Source organism: Hemibagrus wyckioides, linkage group LG11, assembly GCF_019097595.1.
Source record: "Hemibagrus wyckioides isolate EC202008001 linkage group LG11, SWU_Hwy_1.0, whole genome shotgun sequence".
NCBI classification, from domain to species: Eukaryota; Metazoa; Chordata; class Actinopteri; order Siluriformes; family Bagridae; genus Hemibagrus; species Hemibagrus wyckioides.
The window spans coordinates 34,194,469-34,214,906 of NC_080720.1; the positions used below are offsets into that span (position 1 = coordinate 34,194,469).

General features: G+C 40.0%; 1 protein-coding gene across 4 annotated transcripts; it reads right to left on the reverse strand.

The window, feature by feature from the left end:
* Positions 1-14,800: 14,800 nt before the first annotated feature.
* On the reverse strand, positions 14,801-20,338 carry acp5a (acid phosphatase 5a, tartrate resistant). Of its 4 annotated transcripts, none has more exons than XM_058402574.1 (6): positions 20,010-20,338; positions 18,912-19,002; positions 18,277-18,446; positions 16,550-16,674; positions 15,621-15,966; positions 14,801-15,227 (listed from the first exon to the last, which is right to left on the reverse strand). In XM_058402574.1, exons 1-6 carry the CDS (start codon positions 20,028-20,030, stop codon positions 14,991-14,993), a joined length of 990 nt encoding a protein of 329 aa, XP_058258557.1. In that variant the 5' UTR covers positions 20,031-20,338; the 3' UTR covers positions 14,801-14,990. The 4 variants fall into 4 exon arrangements, with proteins under 4 accessions (XP_058258557.1, XP_058258554.1, XP_058258556.1 ...); XM_058402571.1 differs by having other exon boundaries at positions 14,804-15,227; positions 18,277-18,476; positions 20,010-20,331; XM_058402573.1 differs by lacking the exon at positions 20,010-20,338 and adding an exon at positions 19,272-19,360 and having other exon boundaries at positions 14,804-15,227; positions 18,277-18,476.
* Between the last annotated feature and the right edge of the window lie 100 nt (positions 20,339-20,438).

The following is a 20,438-nucleotide window of genomic DNA, read 5'->3' on the forward strand; positions in this document are numbered from 1 at the left end:
AGTCCACTCCAAATTGTGTGAACTACAAAATCACGCTCCAACGTCAGAAAACTCACTAACTCAGCAAAACCACTAACTCAGCATAACCCTCCCCATTTACCCGGGCTTGGGACTGGCACTAGCATTACACTTACTTGTGTAAAGCTAGAGGCTAGGTTAAAAAAAACTTCTTTTTTTTTGAGGGTTTTTTTTTCTTTAAAATGTTATGATGTTTGTGTTTTTTTGCCTGTAGTTTGTTTTAATAAAACTTGTAATTTTACACACACACACACATATATATATATATATATGGTGGAATAACCCTGATGTGATGTATTTTGGCACGCTCTCCACCAGTTTTTCATATTACTTTGAGTACTTTATTGATGGTTTGTGACCATCCATCTTTCTCTTGATGACATTCCAGAGGTTTTCAATAGGGTTCATATATATATATATATATATATATATATATATATATATATATATATATATATATATATATATATATATTAATTTTAACTAGAATGCTGCATTTCCAGAAGAAAATGCGAGTGTGATTGTGAATATGTTGCTTAAACTATTGCAAGACATGATCGAATAATTAAAAAAAAAAAACTCCTCCCTTACTCTAGCTGATGTCACACACACTCACACACACACTCACACACACACTCACACACACACTCACACACACACACTCACACACACACACACACACACACACACTAGCGGTCTGAAGTCCGTAATGCATTTAAAATGCATATAAAATAAACTATAATACTTATTAGCATGAAAAGTAATAGCACACTTAAGCACGGGCGCGCTAACAAATAAGCTAAAGTGCAGCTTATAATACTCCTGAGATCAGTGGAGTAAAGGGTGTGAAAGCAAGGAAACATGCTTCATACAACTCGCTGCACGGCACCTAGCGCGAGCCTCCGTTACATATATAAAACTATACATGCTTAAACTATTGCAAAAAATTATCGAATAATAAACACAAAATAAAGTTACAGTTAAAATATGAAGTCTAAACGAACCAGCGTGTGTGTTCTGCTTAAATATCAGTTTAAAGATGATACGACTTAAAAAAACAAACCTCTTTACTCACTCTAGCTGACGTCTCACACACACACACACACACACACACACACTCACACACTCACACTCACACACTCACACACTCACACACACACACACACACACACGCATTTACAAATCCATATAAAAACTATAATACTTATCAGCATGAAAACTAATAGCACACCTAAGCAGCATTTTAGCGTTGAACCATGTTTCTAGCTATTACCGTTTAGGACTGGTAATGTTTTACATGCTTGTTTACGACATCTACAGATGCGTTTACAGCACATACCGAAAATGCCCGAGAAAGACCGAACTGTACGGAAACCAGGACGTGAAGTCCGTGAAAAATGCATGTACAAATTAATATAAAATAAACTACAATACGTATCAGCATGAAAAGCAATAGCACACATAAGCATAACATGGGCAACATTTTAGCGTAGGAACCATGTTTCTAGCTATTACTGTTTAGGACTAGTAATGTTTTACATGCTTGTTTACGACAGCTCCCGAAAATCTCAGAGAAAAGCCGAACTGTGCGCGCTCTCCTTAAATGCCCGTGCGGAAACCAGGAAGTGAAGTCCGTAACGATCGCATTTAAAATTAATATAAAATAAACTACAATACTTTTCAACATGAAAAGTAATAGCACACTTAAGAAACACATGATGAACATTTTAGTGTTGGAACCAGAATTTTAGCTATTACCGTTTAGGACTAGTAGGAAACGGAATAATAATAATAATAATAATAATAATAATAATAATAATAAATAGTGACGATCACGCTAATTATTGAGGCGCACCACTTCAACAAATGTGTCTGTGCTGAAAGCATCATTTTTAGTGGCTAACCGCATTGCTAAAGCCAAGAAGCCCTTCACTATTGGAGAAGAGTTGATTTTTCCTGCTGCTAAGGACATTTGCGGTGAACTTTTTGGAGAGGCCGCAATTAAAAAGTTAGCAAACATTCCTCTTTCGGCTAGCACCGTAACAAGACGAATTGATGAAATAGCAGAGGACATGAGTGAGATGGCTTTCTAAAGGCAGATCGCTGGCTAGAGTTTTTGAGGTATGAGAGCCACTCCAGAGATTTCTTTTAGAAAAATAGTGACCACTGGCAGCGCATTTCACTAACACAGAATGGGTCGCAAAACCCACTTACTTGCTTACTTGTGTGACATATTCAACCTGCTCAACAAACTCAATCTCTCACTTCTGGGGAAAATGACGGCAGATAAGATTGCTGCATTCAAAGCCATACTGGAATTATGGGGACGGCAAGTGAACACAGGGATTTTTGACATCTTTCACACATTGGCCGGGATTATGGAAGAGATTGAGCTGAGGCCTTCATTCACCCAACTGGTGCGTGATCACCTGTGGCAGCTTTCAAAAGAGTTTGAGCGTTACTTCCCAACCACAAAAGACCCCCGGATGGGGAAGGAATGGATCCACAACCCCTTTGTGAACAAGCCGGGTGAATAAACTTTAACCCTGCTAGAAGATCAGCTGATTGAGATTGCAAATGATGGTGGCCTTAAAACTCTGTTTGAGACAACTTTAACCCTCCTTGCATTTGTGAAGCGGGGTTTTCTGCAGTGACAGCAACCACAAGAAGATTACGGAGTAGACTGGACATAAGGAACACACTTTGAGTGTCTCTGTCTCCCATTACCCCCAGATGGGGTCATCTAGTTGCAGGGAAACAAAGTCGGGGCTCCCACTGATTCTGCTACATGGTGAGTTCTGGCTACATGGTGTGCTAATAACGTAATAGTTATTGAAAGTGCATAATATAAATTGTAACATGTACATGTGCATATTTAAATTACTTCCCCCCTCCTCCCCCAGGCCTCAGAAAAGTGGACCATTGTCAAACCGGTCCATGGAACAAAAAAGGTTGGGGACTCCTGCTCTAAACGATAGAACTTCACATGGTTTTGTGAGCTTCACAAACTCCTTCCAATTCCACTTGGCCTTCTGGTTCCAGTTGATGTCCCAGAACTTCATTCATGGGAAAAACTTGAAGGAAGACAGGCCGGGTTCCACACAGTGGTGAACGTCAACACCACACGATTTGTAGAGCCCTTCCAAAATTGTTGGGATAGCTGAATGCCTTTCGATTGACCAACTCTCTCGCAAAATCACCCACACTCCTGTAGTCCACAAGCTTTCCAATGGGCGCTTCTGACGATTGGAGCATCTGGACAGGCAAACGATCATTACATTGGCACAAATCTCCTAACAACACAAGCATCAGGGCTCCACCAATGACCTGAGGACTCAAGTGAACACATTCAGTAACTCTGAAGAAAACTCTGAGCACCCTGGCCTGCTGACTCTCGTCCTTAATGCACATACTCAAGGGAGGTGGATTAGTCCCAACACTTGCATTTCCGACGGGAGAAAGGCCAAGGAATCCTCTTCTTTTGCTCAGACTGTCATCATGGGTGGAGTTCACACCCAAACTGATAGAGTAAAGTCTCGAGGAAGCACAAATGGGGCAACCAAAGAACAGCTTCTCCAGTGCAAGCTCATACTGGAAGGCTTTCCAGCTGTTGTTGAATCCACCCATGCCTTTACTCTCGTGCAAAAGACCGTCTCGCAAAGGTAACTGGACACCGAATACACAATATGTGATTTTTGCAAGTTATTTTGAAAATTATTTTAGCTAATCTGTAGGTTCACCACTTAGGTCTGTCTATCCATTGAAATAAAAAAAGCAATAATGTCAAGGGCTTAAAGGAATACTGTTAAATAGTGGAGTGTTGGATTATTTTTTCTGTCTCGATTCTGTATACTTAGGTTTAGAGATGGGTTGAAGACTCTTGGAGTGCTCCAGAAGATCCAGCAACATCCAGAGGCTTTTCGTGATGCCCTCTGCTACAGACCAAGGAACCTAACAGCAGACATCATGGACGCACTGTTTGAAATCAGATGGTCAGAGACAGGGAGCAATGCATGGGCAGATGAGAACCGAGTGGTTGCCTATTGGAGAGATTACCTGCAGGACACTGAAGGTGGGCATCTTTAGTGGTATAAGCTTTAGGTTATTTTAGAATACTGTCGGACACCAGTAACTGATGTTTGTTAGAGATGTTTGAAACGTGAGAGGGGAGGTACACTGCCACTCACAAGTTTGGGATCATTGTATTTTTTACCTTCATCTGACCCAAAATAGAGTAATACTGTGTAGTATTATTATTATTATTTAAAATAAGTTTAGTATTTGAATGTACTTTAAACTGTAATTTATTGTGTTGTAAAGCTGAATTTTCTGTGATACGTTTGTGAGGATTTTTTGATGAATAGAGAACAGTTAGTTAGAGAACAGCAACTATTCAAAGTATAAATCTTTTTGTAACCTCTTTACTATTTCTTTTTATCAATTTAACAGGTTTGCTGAATAAAAATACTGACCAAACTTTTGAATAGTACTGTACATACTGCATATTGTTAGAAAGATTTATGTTTTGAATAGATGCTGTTCTTTTCATTTTCTTATTTATCAAACTATCCTGAAAAAAGGATCATAGTTTCCACATAAATCTGAAGCAGCAAAACTGTTTTCAACACTGATGTTTTTTGATCATCACAGGGAATGCATTTTATTATCTACACTCCCAGTGAAAAGTTTGGACACACCTTCTAATCCCATGGTGTTTCCTGATGTTTATTTCTCTCTACATTGTAAAACAATGCTGAAGGCGGCCGAAATCCACAATAATGTCGTTTGAACAGTTGATATTGAGATATGTCTGCTACTGATGCTCTGTAAAGCCTTCATAACGCCTCTAATCTGAGGTGCTGTTAATTGGTGATTTCTGAGGCTGGTGACTCTAAATGAACTTCTCCTCTGCAGCAGAGGTCAGTTTTGGTCTTGCTTTACTGGGATGGTCTTCATGTGAGCCAGTTTCATCATGGGGCTTGATGGGTTTTGCAAATACACTTGACAATACTGTTCTTGCAAGAACTATTCCAGAACACCTGACCTTCGTGTCTTAAAATAACAACTGACTGGTTTTTGTTGTCATTACATATGGATTACTGAAGTCCATGTGTGTTATTTCATAGTTTTGAAATCTCCAGGATTGTTCTAGAATGTAGAAAATAAATCCCTAAACAAAAAACACTGTCAACATCAACATCCAAACTTTTGACTGGTAGTGTACATTTAAATAGAAAGCAATTAAATTGTAATTACTGTTTTACTGTGTTTTGGGTCAAACAGATGCAAATTTGATAAATAAAAAAAATAAAATTTTACTGAATCCAAACTTTTAAACAGTAGTGCATTTTTTGTTTTGTTTTTTGTCAGTATGTTTGTTCCTTAAGGGAATCAAACCTATAAAGTATATCCATTGTGAACTGTATTCACCAGTTGCCTGTCTTGTCGGTTAGTGTTTAGTGTAAGCCACTGCATACAGTATTAGTTATTGATCTTACCAACATTTTTCATCTTTTCTATACTACATTTCCATCAGAGGAAGAAAGCTGGAGAACATTTTAACATTTGCAGCAGGATCAAATGTGGTGCCACCCATTGGCTTTTCTCCTCAACCCTCTCTAGAATTCCTTCATAATGAAGGAAGATATCCAAGCCCTAACCCAAGATATCTAACCCTAACCCTTCATCAACTGCCTTCGACTCCCCATCCACAAAACTTATGAGTTTGACATGGACTTTGGAATCCAAAGGGTTTTGGAATGGAGGAGATGCATGAACCCATTTCTTGCTGTGTTTTGTTGAGTTCACAGTACTGCAGGAATGTTTGTGAAGACTATTGTATGCTGAATTAATTTTTACACGTACTGTAAGAATGTGGTTGTGGTAGAGGCACACTGTCCTGTTTCAGTTTACATCATTGCACTTATTTCTGTATTATTTAGCATTTTCAGTACTGTAGCTTACAAGTGAATAATTACTTCAGTTAATGAGAGAAGCAGAATACTTCTGTGAAGACTATTTTATTTAGACTGTAAGAATGTGGGTGTGGTAGAGGCACACTGTACTGTTTAAGTTTACATCCATGCCTCATAAGTGCACTTATTCATTTTCATTATGGTAGTTCAGAAGTGTATAACCTCAGTTAATGAGGTAGCCTTCTCAGAAAGGGTTTTTTTGTTGGTCTTAATGCACTTTAGTTGTTATTTGACTAATAGTGGTTTGTTCAAACGTGATTACTACTTTTGACCTGTAGTGTTTTTTTGTATTTGTTTTTATAAACGTGACTGTGATCTTTATTTTATGGTGAAATAAGCAATTATCAACTTAATGAACATGATATTTTCCTTGTGTATTTTGAATGTATCTATTTATAAACTCTATTCAACATAGTACATTAAAAAGACAAAACACTTCTGCATATGAACACTTTTAGTTTAAGGTACTTGCAAAAAAAGTCTCATTTCAAGAAAATTTACAAGAGCCACGAAAATGTCAATTCCGTGATTACCATCATCTTGTAAAGGATCAAATGTCAGGTGGATTTCATTCAGAGTAGTGTCATATACTTGAAAAGTGTTTTCAGGAATCTCAATTTGGCTGCTGAGCGCATCTGCTGATAGTGTCCCAGTGTCAACATTATTTGAAACGTCATTTGCATCAAATACACTATTCACAGCCATGTTATTCTGTCCAGTATGACAAATCACTCCTCTGTACCACAACTGCAAAGGTGTCATGTGTCTTTCTGTAGACAGAGCGTGGTTATTCCACTGGTTTGTGAATTCCCTGACAGCCCTTTGTATTCATGGCAGGTAAACAAAATGTAAGGCAAACAGGTGCAGTTCAGACAGTGAATCAAGAATAAACTGATTCTCCATGAAACTGAACAAGTCTGAGAAATAGTACGACACTACACGGTTCAGTTTAGCCCAAAGCCACTCTATCCTTTACCAATACATCCTGCTATGATGCTCCCACTGAACAGGCCTCTTCTGCTCAGGATGAATTAAGCAACCTCAATATTCTCCATGCCATGAACAGATCTGACTCTTGAAGGCAGTCCAAAGTTGTGAACCCCTCTTTGGAACAGGTACAAAACACTGGAAGCAGTCATTTAAGCAGTCGAGGTATATGATTGTACGGCTATACCCATCTATGCATCCATGGATCACCATCCTCAATCTAACCAATTTATGGTTTCCATCGATGTGCCTGTCAAAAGAGGAAATGCAATGGATGATTATTAAACTCCTCACCTTTTTTAGAATATTTAATTTACAACATACCATAATTCATTGGGACCGCCCACACTGTAAATTCTGCAGTAAATTCTGCGGTCAGTGGCTTGCCTTCTTCGAAAGCATCGTCCAACAGGGTCGATTTCCTGATGGGTTTGGTGGACCCTCCACCGCTGAATGCAGAATCCCCTTGAGCAAAGGCTTCCCCTCATATATGGTTCACCAGCATTTGGAGTGTTCCCTAGAATTTGCTTAATTGGTTAACATCAGATTCTCATCTGAGTGATCAACTGATGGGATAGAAAGACGTTGCCTGTGACGAAATAATGTTCACCGATCTATTCCAAACAGTGCAGATATTCCCTGCCAGCTATAACCCAGATCCAAGCAGTGGTTGATCTGATCCACTGTCAAATCATACCTCAGGTGACCAGCAGTGCCACTGTGAGCTGTTAGTGGGACCATGCAATTTTCTGTTCCTTGTAGTATTTGGCTGTCAAACTGCTGCAAAATTAAATTGAGATTATGATAAAGACTCCAGAACAATAATACATTCTTCAGATCTCTGGCCTCCCACACGACACTACATTAGTAATTGAATGAACTGTCTGTGCATGGTGCTCTAGTTCAGTAAAGTAGGAGATTGCAGGGTCAGTTTGCAAACATTCTATGCACTGAAGGACACGGGAAAGAAGGTTAAAAAAATAGTCAGAGTTACCAATAACACGTAAGTGATCACAGACAAACAAGCCTATTGTAACAAATAACAACAAATACTTCATTTTTACATACTTCATGGAAACTTCCGGGTACAATGAAATGACTTCCATTCACACTGAAAATTGATTTTGTGTTTCCACACGTGAGTGCACTATATACGTGCAGGTGCAACAGTACATAGGCAATATAGTGTGTATGTAAGGATGTTCTATAAGCTTGTTTCATACACACTACTCACAAGAAGTTAAGGATATTTGGCTTTCGGGTGAAATTTCAGGATGCACCTAAAATGCACTATAACCTTTCCAGGTGAACTTAATTTGACCTTCTCTACCCTTCTGAATGCACATGTCCAACTGTTCAGTGTTTCAGTACTTTCTGCAGAACTTGCTGTTCTCTAACAAGGTGCTTAACGGCAAAATTCACAACTGGTGTTTGATCCATGAATCCACCAATAAATTTTCTGGTTCCATTAGAATTGGTATTTAAACAGTCCTCTTCATCATGCTGTTCACATTTTGACATCATGAGACCAAGACCACACCTAACAACTGATCAACAGAACCTCACCATTGTGAGGCTTCAAACAGGATGTTCTCAGAGGGAAGTGGCCACTGAGCTTAGAGTGTCACAGAGTGTCATCAGCAGGTTGGGACAGAGATACAGAGAGACTGGAAGAGGCACAGAAAGGCATAGAAGTGGACGTCCTTTGGCCACATCCCACGTTGATGACCGCTTCATTGTGAACAGTGCCCTGCGGAACCGGATGATGAATGCCACTCAACTCCAGGCACATTTAAGGGAGGTGAGAGGAACCCAAGTGTCACGTCAGACCATTCCAAACCGTTTACATCAGCGTGGTCTGTGTGCTAGACGACCTGCAAGGGCACCTGACCACACCACCAGGCACAGGCGTCGGGCCAGGGAGCATTTACACTGGACGAGGGACCAGTGGGCCTCAGTGCTGTTCTCTGATGAAAGTCGATTCACGTTGAGCAGAAATGATGGCCGCCAACGATGTTGGAGACGTCAAGGAGAGCGCTATGCATCAGCCATTGTTGTGGTGGTGTTACAGTCTGGACAGGTGTGTCCACTCAATACAGAACTGACCTACATCTTGTGAATGGTACAGTGACAAGACAATACTCCCTGAATAACATCATTAATCCAGTCATTGTGCCCCTGCATGAACGACACAGGCCTAATTCATGGACGACAATGCTCCAGCTCATCGAGGAGCATCATTAGGGAACGGCTGCTGGAGGCTGGGGTACCTCAAATGGAGTGACCTGCACTTTCTCCAGACCCGAATCCCATAGAAAACCTCTGGGATCAGCCGAGTCGCCGTGTAGAGGCTCGTAACCCCGCACCCCAGAACCTCAATGACCCGAGGGCCGCCCTTCAAGAAGAGTGGAATGCCATGCCTCAGCAGACAATAAGTCGACTCGTGAACAGCATGAGACGTCGTGGTCAAGCTGTAATTGATGGTCAAGGGCACATGACAGATTATTGAGACATTGAGATTTTTTGTTGTGGTATACCCTCCACTGTTGTTGGCTTTTGTTTCAATAAATTGTTTGAGATGAGGAAATCACCATTGCAGCTTCTACTTAAATGCCCTACTTTCATGATATAATATCACTGTAGTGTGAACTTTTTACATTTTCCATAAATTTCACCCAAAAGCCAAATATCCTTAATTTTTTGTGAGTAGTGTATGTATGCACAAACATGTTTGTGTGGCATGTGTTTCACATGTCTAATGTAATGTAGTGTAATGTAAATGCACAAGTGCTTCAGTGTGTTTCATCCCAGACAGCCTCCCATATATGTGTGTGTGTGTGTGTGTGTGTGTGTATGAGTATGTCTGCACCCTATCATTATTTCTGAATGTCTTCACTGTTTTCTTGTTTTTTTTTTTTGCATTACTGATTTTCACATCTTATACTCTGACCTATGAACATTCTTCTGCTACTCTTTATATCTGCATTTTCTTCTTTATCTGTATAAAAGCCACTGGCTGGTGTATCCTGGTTTTCTGTAGCTGTGGTTTTCTCTCTGTATCTGACTGAATACTGCATCTGAAGACAGTGTTAGCTAAGAGATGGTGGTGTTTAGTTGTAGTCTCTGTGGCATGTGGTGTTTAGTTGTAGTCTCTGTGGCATGTGGTGTTGTGATGTAATGAGGGCTGTACTGGAGTAGACTGAACCCTGATTTATTTTCAGATAAATTTAGTGCGCTTTGAGTAATGATCCAATCTGCAAAATGTTATTCAAAAATGTTTTATTTTCTAGCTTGAGGAAAGAAGAAAAGCTTCCTATCTGTACTTGCCCTGGTTGTTTGTCCTTAACAATGGGATTATTACCCCTACAGCTCTTAGAAGCCATTACAGAAACCACTCAATTTCCTTAAAACACTGCAGAAACCAGTTAATTCAATTCAATTCAATTCAATTTTATTTGTATAGCACTTTTAACAAAGAGCATTGTCTCAAAGCAGCTTTACGTGAGAAACGACATAAGAAAACAACAAACATATAAACAGACAGACAGACAGACAGTCCTAGATGTTATCCCAAGTGAGCAAGCCTGAGGCGACTGAGGCGACTGTGGCAAGGAAAAACTCCCTTAGATGGTATGAGGAAGAAACCTTGAGAGGAACCAGACTCAAAAGGGAACCCATCCTCATTTGGGTGACAATCGTGTGATGCAGATACAGCATGTGTATAGGGTTATGTAAATCAATAAGGAGGTTGTTGTCCACAGCGCTTAGGGTTAGGGTTAGGGTTGAATATCCCAATCCTCACAAGCAGAACCCGGCTGGAGCTGGTCCATCTCCGGATGCCACTGGAGCACAGTCTCTGTATGCCTCGGGATGGGTAGAAGAAGGGAAACAATGGAACAGCATTAGCGTAGCTGCTGTTCATAATATTAGCAGCACTAGATGATAATGTGTATTTAATCAGATGTACTGGAGCACAAGGTTATGGGATGTGTTAAATGAATGCCAGGCTGAAGAGATAAGTCTTTAGTCTCCATTTAAACTGGGAGACTGTGTCTGAGCCCCGAACACTGTCAGGAAGACTGTTCCAAAGTTTTGGAGCTAAATACGAAAACGCTCTACCCCCTTTTGTGGACTTTGATATTCTGGGAACTACTAGAAGTCCAGAATTTTGTGATCTTAAAGAGCGTGGTGGATTGTAACGTGTTAGAAGACTGGAGAGATAGGTGGGAGCTAAACCAATTAGAGACTTGTACGTAAGTAGAGCTAATTTATAGTCAATTCTAAACTTCACAGGTAGCCAGTGCAGGGATGATAATATTGGGGTTATATGATCATATTTTCTTGATCTGGTAAGAACTCTGGCGGCTGCATTCTGGACTCACTGTAGCTTGTTTATTGAAGATGCAGGACAAACACCTAGTAATGCATTACAGTAGTCCAGTCTGGAGGTCAGGAATGCACGATCTAGCTTTTCTGCTTTTTTGATATTTCATCAGGGTCCAGTTTCGGTTTCTTAAGAAGAGGCTTAATGACTGCTAACTTAAGAGATTTTGGGACATGACCTAGAAATAAGGAAGAGTTAATAATATTGAGAAGAGGTTCTCCAGCTGCATGTATCACTTCTTTCAGCAATCTGGTTGGAATTTGATCCAACAAACACGTTGTTGGTTTAGCCGTGGTGATAAGTTTAACTAGCTCTTCCTTCCTTATGCTGGTAAAGCATTGTAGCTTTAAGTGTGGAGCTATAAGCTGGTCTGGATCACCGGATGCCGTCAAAGGTTGAACATCCAATATTTTGTTCCTGATACTATCAATTTTTTTAGTGAAGAAATTCATAAAGTCCTCACTACTAAACTGTGCTGAAATACTCTCTCTAGAAATCTGATCCTTTGTTAGTCTAGCCACTGTATTGAATAAGAATCTGGGATTGTTCTGGATTATTTCTATCAGATGGCTCAGATGTTCAGCCCTAGCAGCTTTTAGAGCCTGTCTATAGCTGGACAGACTGTCTTTATACGCAATTCTAAAAACTTCTAATTTGGTTTTTCTCCACTTTGGCTCGAGGTCACGGGTTGCTCTCTTGAGGGTGTGAGTATGACTATTGTACCGTGGTGCAGGTGTTTTATCTCTGACCTTTTTTAGTCGGATGGGGGCAACAGTGTCTAGTGTGCTGGTGAAAATATTGCCTATGCTGTTGGTTACTTCATCTATTGCATCTGCATTTCGGGGTCTAGTAAGAAGTTGAGACAGATCTGGCAGATTGCTTGTAAATCTGTCTTTAGTGGTCGGAGTTATAGTTCTACCAAGTTTATAACGTGGAGAGACGTGTCTAATATGTTCTACAGGTAGAGTGTACACTAAGAGGTGATGGTCTGTGATGTCATCACTTTGAGGTAGAACAGTTATATCAGTAACATCAGTCCCATGTGATATAACTAAGTCTAGTGTATGATTAAAACGATGAGTTGGTCTATTAATGTTTTGTTTAACCCCAAAGGAATTTAGTAAATCTATAAATGCGAGTCCTAACGCATCGTTAGCATCGTCTACATGAATGTTAAAGTCTCCTACAATTAACACTTTGTCAAAACTGATCAAAAGATCTGAGAGTAAATGTGAAAACTCATTAAGAAAAACACCGTAGGGCCCCGGGGGTCTGTACACGGTGGCCAGAGCGAGATATAGTAGGGATTTATTATGCTTGTCTGTGAGTGCAACATTAAGGACAAGCACTTGGAATTAAACCTGGGTCCTGTTTTCTGAGTAACGGTAAGAGAATTATTATAGATCGTTGCAACACCACCACCACGACCTGTCTGACGGGGCTCATGTTTATATGAATATCCTGATGGAGTAGACTCATTCAGACCAATGTATTCATTTGGTCTAAGCCAGGTTTCAGTAAGACAGAGTGCGTCGAAACTATAATCTGAGATCATTTCATTAACAATAAGTGCTTTCGGTGCAAGAGATCTAATGTTCAGAAGCCCAAACTTAAGAAATTGTTTTTCTTTACCTATTTGGTCTGTTACTACCAGTATTTACACAAACAGCCGAGAAGAGCATTCATAATAGCCTCCAGTATTTCACTGCTGCGGTGGCTGTGATGCTATTTATATACAGAAGTGACTAAACCCGAGCCTGAAAGGTTGATGTTTTTACTGTCAGGTTCCTGCTGCTGTTATTTACATTTCATTTGAAATTCCTGCATCAGTTCTGTGACTGAGATAAAGCATGTGTTTTACGTGCACGCTAAAGTTGTTTTATTGTCATGACACTCTGTCATAAAAAACTGAGGTGTTGTGAGATGAGAATATTTGAACTGCATCCCAAACTCTGAATCATACTCTATCCTGCACCATGTGTGTGTGTGTATCCTGTCATTATTTCTGAAGTTTTTTTTTGTTTACTTTACTGATTTTCACATCTTACAGTCTGACCTAGAAACATTCTTCTTCTCTTTATATAAGTAGAAGTCCTGGGAAATGCTCCCTGAAATAGTTTTCATGTAGAATTTATTAGCCGCAACAAACACATGTTCTGCTTATTCTGGAGATCTGAGAAATGTGTGCTGGGACAAATCCCTCAACTCAGGTGTTGAATCTCCTGACAGCCTTCTCTGAAGCTGTGCAGTTAAAACACAAGTAAACAGATGATATACACATTTACACCTTGACAGGATGTACTGTTCACATAACACAATATACACAAAACATACATGTAGGACTCAGTACACATTAGTTGAAGTGCTGTCCAGTGTGAAGGTCAGCAGTGCAGAGGGAGGGTCAGAAATAGCAGAGAGTCTAAAGTGCTCTGTCTGTGTGTGTGTGTGTGTGTGTGTGTGTGTGTGTGTGTGTGTGTGTGTGTGTGTGTGTGTGTGTGTGTGTGTGTGTGTGTGTGTGTGTGTGTGTGTGTGTGAGCGCGCACGCACATCCTCAGCAGTAACTGAGACACACTGCAGCATTAGACTGAGTCCGATTTCAGTTCATCTGCCAGTCAGAGGCCAGTGTAAATGTAGATGTGCCTGTGGTGGTGTTTGAGTTTAACTGACAGTCTGTTGGCCTGCAATTAGAGTAAAAATTCATTTTTGAGTTTTATATAAAACTCCAGGGATGGTTGTTTATTAATCTCTTATGATGGCATTGCATTGCACAGCTTGTTTTTGCTTCAATTAATGGGCAGAAAAAAAAAAAAAAAAAAAGATAGTATATGTAATAGGGTATATGTATAAATATATATCTCATGTTCTTTGTTGCTGGGATGAAAAAGTTCAGTGACTCCTGAAGTCCTGTAATCCATCAGCAGATAAAGAAACTCATTACAAGTTTTACAACAAATCTCACCTGCTCTGTTCACTTATATTAACTCAGTGTATTTATAGCAGTTCTCTTCATAAGCTTCAGTACTTTCCCCTGCTGCAGTTCTGAGCAATGTGAAAGTCAGTCATCAACTATCAGTGGGAGAACACAAAAGTAAAAATGATTTTGAAGCACAATTAAACAATTTCACACTGCCATAAAATATTTAACCAATCTACTCTTGACTTCAGCAAACTGCCAACTTCACCTGCTCTTATCTCCAGATAGCAAAAAGCCAGCTCTTAGCACATTTCAGACATATGCATGAGGCAAGACACATCTACCCAGACATTTTGACTTCACAGCCAATCAATATAGCTTAAGCCTTGGGCATCGTGTAGAAGTCATTCCATCACAACAGGTATAGAAGATTAGTTAGAATAGCTTCAAGCTAAATACAAGTATGGAATTACCCCTACAGGAACCACACCAAAGATTCCAACAGCAGGGGGGGGGAGAAAAAAAAAAAAAAAAAAAAAAAAGGTACACCACATCACTTAAAGCTCATTTAATTGCATTAAAAAAAAACCCATATATTTAATCTCATTAGACATAAAACATTACAAACTAGAAAGCATTTAAAGCTTTAAAACTCATAAAAGACAAGATTGGAAACAGTTACCAGCAGGCACTAAGTTTTAAAACATCTGAATTACAAATTGCGTTTAGGCAGCACAGAGCGAAATAGTGACGTTCCTCTCGCTTGGATGAAGGTCACAATCAGTTTTTTGTCAGTAACCTCCATGTGAGCAAAGCCACCAAGTGTCGATGATTTTCCGGTGAAGAACTTCAGAGAGTCTCGAGGAACAGAATTTCTATGCCTCATGTCTGGGTCAATGAAGTTTCCTGCACCACTCACAACATAACCAACACTGGACTCCTTGAAGTACTGAAAAACAAAAAGTATTAAGACTCACTTAGTTTGAATTGATTTAATTAAATTACAAAGACCACTCATCTCTCCCTCAACAACTCATTAAGGCTGCTGTAGGAGAAACAGCCACAAAAAATGAGTAATGATTTGGGTTAAGGGGCTTGCTCAAGGGCTGAGCAGGGCAGATGCAAGGTTAAATTCTTAGCAGTAGAGCATTGCCATATCCACAAAGCTACCATTGCATTGTTAGTGGACTAAAGCCACACAAAAGGGTTACACCAAACATTGATACCTTATGCACAAGATTTCAAATGTACAGAACTTAAAAATAGAGTTATCATAAACAGACAAACCCTCAAGACCCTGCTTACATCCCAATTTTAAGCTCCTGCAAGTGTATAAACTTACTTGCAGGTTGTGATCATGTCCACACAGGTAAGCAGTGGCTTTGTACTTCACCAACAAGGGGCGAAGCCTTCTTAGCAGGCAGTCAGTGGGCCCATGTTTGGACACTGACCAGACAGGATAATGACCAGCTACAAGCAGGAAGTCAGCTGTGGAGCGTTGCAGTCGTTCCTGCAGCCACAGTAGTTGCCGGTTGGCCAACACACTGCTTGTGGGTCCACTTGGCTTTCCATCCTGGAAGTCATCAGTGTTTCCACAAAGAAGCACCGTGTCCAACATTAGCACCTGCAGCGTGGCAGCAGTTTGTGGGATGTTGAAGTTCAGTTCATAATAATAATATGGGAAATTCCTGCAAGACAGACAGAAGTTACACTAAAGTAGAGGCTAGAAAGTGTGTAGATCACATGCCGTTTGAGGGGATGAACAAAAGCGTACCCTAACTGACATTTTAGGAATACTATACCAATACTGGATAGGGCATCCCCTCTACTCAGTTTCAAATTTCAAGCCATTGTAGCCCATTTGCTGGACATGTTCTTTAAAGATGCTTTTCTCAACACAAGTGTACAGATGTTATCTGGGTTACTTTAACCCTTCAGCTACAACCAATTAAGAAATTCCATTGATCTTGCATTAACAAGTTCTCTTTATTAAACCAGTCTGAGTACACTTTGAAACATCTGAAAATTCCAAACAAGCTGTTCTAGTAACTCAGGCCAGCTCATCTGGCACCAACAATCATGCTGTGGCCAAAACCATGAAGAGGACATTCCTTTTCACCCCCCAACCCTTAGACACACACTCGGTTTATTATAGAACTGCATGATTGCATGTATAAGCATGCCTAAGAGTTCAGAGTGAAATTTAAAACTACAATTCCTATACACTAGTGACAACACAAGTGGAAATGGAAACAATAAACGTTGTCTGACCATCGTTGGGACATTTTGCTGTACTGGATCTGAGCACGAACATTTCCTGCATGGTCATGGTTGCCCGCAACAACATACCATGGAATATTTAGAGATTTAGCAGTGTAGACATTCTCAAAGGTCTCCTAAAACAGTAAAAGTGAGATTGAAAACCAGGGTTAGGTTACAAAAGAAAATGCAAGTCACAATCTGAAATGCCTGAAAAAGCAACCACCAGAACCTTAACAGCAGTCTGACGATAGCATTTCAGAGGGGGATTATAAAAAGACATTCAAATTGAGTCTCTTATTCACATACATATTATATACACTATATTGCCAAAAGTATTCTCTCACCTGCCTTGACTCACATATGAATTTAAGTGACATCCCATTCCTAATCCATAGGGTTCAATATGACGTCGGTCCACCCTTTGCAGCTATAACAGCTTCAACTCTTCTGGGAAGGCTGTCCACAAGGTTTAGGAGTGTGTTTATGGGAATTTTTGACCATTCTTCCAGAAGCACATTTGTGAACACCGATGTTGGACGAGAAGGTCTGGCGCTCAGTCTCCGCTCTAATTCATCCCAAAGGTGTTCTATGGGGTTGAGGTCAGGACTCTGTGCAGGCCAGTCAAGTTCATCCACACCAGACTCTGTCATCCATGTCTTTATGGACCTTGCTTTGGTCACTGGTGCACAGTCATGTTGGAAGAGGAAGGGGCCAGCTCCAAACTGTTCCCACAAAGTTGGGAGCATGGAATTGTCCAAAATGTCTTGGTATGCTGAAGCATTCAGAGTTCCTTTCACTGGAACTAAGGGGCCAAGCCCAGCTCCTGAAAAACAACCCCACACCATAATCCCCCCTCCACCAAACTTTACACTTGGCACAATGCAGTCAGACAAGTACCGTTCTCCTGGCAACCGCCAAACCCAGACTCGTCCATCAGATTGCCAGATGGAGAAGCGCGATTCGTCACTCCAGAGAACGCGTCTCCACTGCTCTAGAGTCCAGTGGCGGCGTGCTTTACACCACTGCATCCGACGCTTTGCATTGCACTTGGTGATGTATGGCTTGGATGCAGCTGCTCGGCCATGGAAACCCATTCCATGAAGCTCTCTGCGCACTGTTCTTGAGCTCATCTGAAGGCCACATGAAGTTTGGAGGTCTGTAGCGATGGACTCTGCAGAAAGTTGGCGACCTCTTCGCACTATGCGCCTCAGCATCCGCTGACCCCGCTCCGTCAGTTTACGTGGCCTACCACTTCGTGGCTGAGTTGCTGTCGTTCCCAAACACTTCCACGTTCTTATAATACAGCTGACAGTTGACTGTGGAATATTTAGGAGCGAGGAAATTTCACGACTGGATTTGTTGCACAGGTGGCATCCTATCACAGTTCCACGCTGGAATTCACTGAGCTCCTGAGAGCGACCCATTCTTTCACAAATGTTTGTAAAAACAGTCTGCATGCCTAGGTGCTTGATTTTATACACCTGTGGCCATGGAAGTGATTGGAACACCTGATTCTGATTATTTGGATGGGTGAGCGAATACTTTTGGCAATATAGTGTGTGTAATTATACACACACACACACACACACACACACACACCCACCCCCTTCAGGCATAGTTATCCTACAATATTCATTTACAAGTTATTAGCTTAATCTGGGGTTCATAAATTTCAAGAGCATTTCTAAATATATTAAAGTGATCAGTGGTTTACAATTTTTATGGAAAGTGCACACCTGAAATCTGGGATCATCTACACTCTTCACACCTCTGTAATAAAAGTTATCTCCAAGGGCTAAAACAAAATCAGCTCCAAGCTGCTCAGCAGTTCGGCCCATTTCCCGTGCTGTAGCCCACTCAACAGGCGTGACAAAAGGTGCGTTGGGCAAACCACCCCAGTCTCCAACTACCAGGAACCGGATAGATGATCGATTAGCTGTATTTTTAAAAAAAAAAAAAAAAAACCACCCTCACCACAAAAGGAAAGATTTATAGTACATTTGAGTTTCTGCATGCAAGACATACACCTTCAATGCATTCTGAAAGGAAAAATCATTTAAGACAAAAAACATCACACCAGGGAAAGTGGAAGATCAACATCTCCAATAAACAGATAGCCAAGGAGCAAAGAGTTTTGTGCAGAAGGAAAATATTCAATATCCTTCCTCATCACAGATTCTAGTTGCAAGAGTTTTGTACACAAGCATATTTACCTAAAACAAAAACCCACAAACTTCCTGTTTCTGCAAAAGCATCTTACACAACACTACATAAAGATTCAGAGCAAATGACATGAAATGCTGCTGGTCAGAAACATGTAGTTTTTAATCTTAAGGTACTTAAGTGTAAAAGGAGTTAAAACCACACTTACTGCCCTCAGCTTCCAGGCCACTAAATGAAGGAGGGGAGCAAAGGAAAACAGGAAGCAAGATAAACAGGATGGAGATCATCTGAGAAGCCATCTACAGAGAGAGACACACTCTGGTCACCATCAGATTTAGAAACTTAGCTTATATAAGACAGTAAAGAGCAGAGAAACATTACAGTAGGCAAGTTTTCATCTCAACTAAAACCATTCAGTTTAACTACAGCACAACATTTCACACCAAAATATTTTCACATTAACAAAATTAAAATGATTTATAACCCAAAAAAAACCCCCAAATGTATAGCACTAAAATATTTAGAGACTAATCAAATAAGCGTTGGTCACCATCCACCAATCTCTCACCACAACCTTCCTGTTCAACCTCCTGCTCTACACCTCAAACACACATCCTACATTACTTCTTCTTTTAAATGTTTCTGTCCTCACACACAGCTGAATCCACTCATCTGCTTATTATCCTCTCTCTCTCTCTCTCTCTCTCTCTCTCACACACACACACACACACACACACACAGATTAACTCCTAGAAAACACTGACAGGATCAGAGTGAAATTTGAATAAACTGATAACTAATGATTTCATCACAGTGTAAGAGTTTCTTCTATTTTATATTATGACAATAAACACAAATAAAAGTAAACACTACTAAAATCTTTTAACTGGACATTTAATACATTTTTACATTTTCTCTAGATCAGTTCTGTGATAATTAAAGGAAGTAATGATAGGGAAATTGCTTGACTACATTCTCATTATAAACACACACTCGTTATAATTACAGACTTGTCTTCTTTATCCCTAATCATTCAGAATTAAACACTATATATTATTTAAATATTATTAATAATTATACTTATTATTAAAAATCTCATTATACACAGTTGTCCTGTGTTTTATTCAGTCATTAATCTTAAACAGTTTCTAATTTTAATCTGTAAATTTCACCTGAAAATTATGACATCAACATACACCTGAACACAAAGAATAGATTTCAGAATGTCAGTAAATCACTCATGTGTTTAATCAACAGTCTGAAAGGACAGTTAGAAAGATGAGTAATAGAAATGGATCTCACTGACCTGTGGCATGGACTTGACCATCTCTTCTCTCAGCTTTAATGTAGTAACACATTCCTCACCTTCTGCTTATTTCAGCTTTATATAAAAACCTGTGTGTGTGTGTGTGTGTGTGTGTGTGTGTGAATCAGCAGGCATGTGACCGACACCTTTATTTTCCATGCGGCTGCTACTCTGACACACAGCTGTGTTTGTGTGTAATCTGTTTGTGACTGCTGAAGGTCAAAATAATTTAGTCCTAAAAAACTAGCATGATGTCTGCATGAAGATTAATTTACATTCATGGGATTTGTCAGACATCACGATCACAGCAAGAACTCGTCCACTGTCCAAGTCTGCACTGTATGGATGTTATGTTTAATTTGTCATTTATTATTTATAAAGCATGTATAGTGGTGTAAATTTGAACATGACATTTTGTAATCAGTCAAC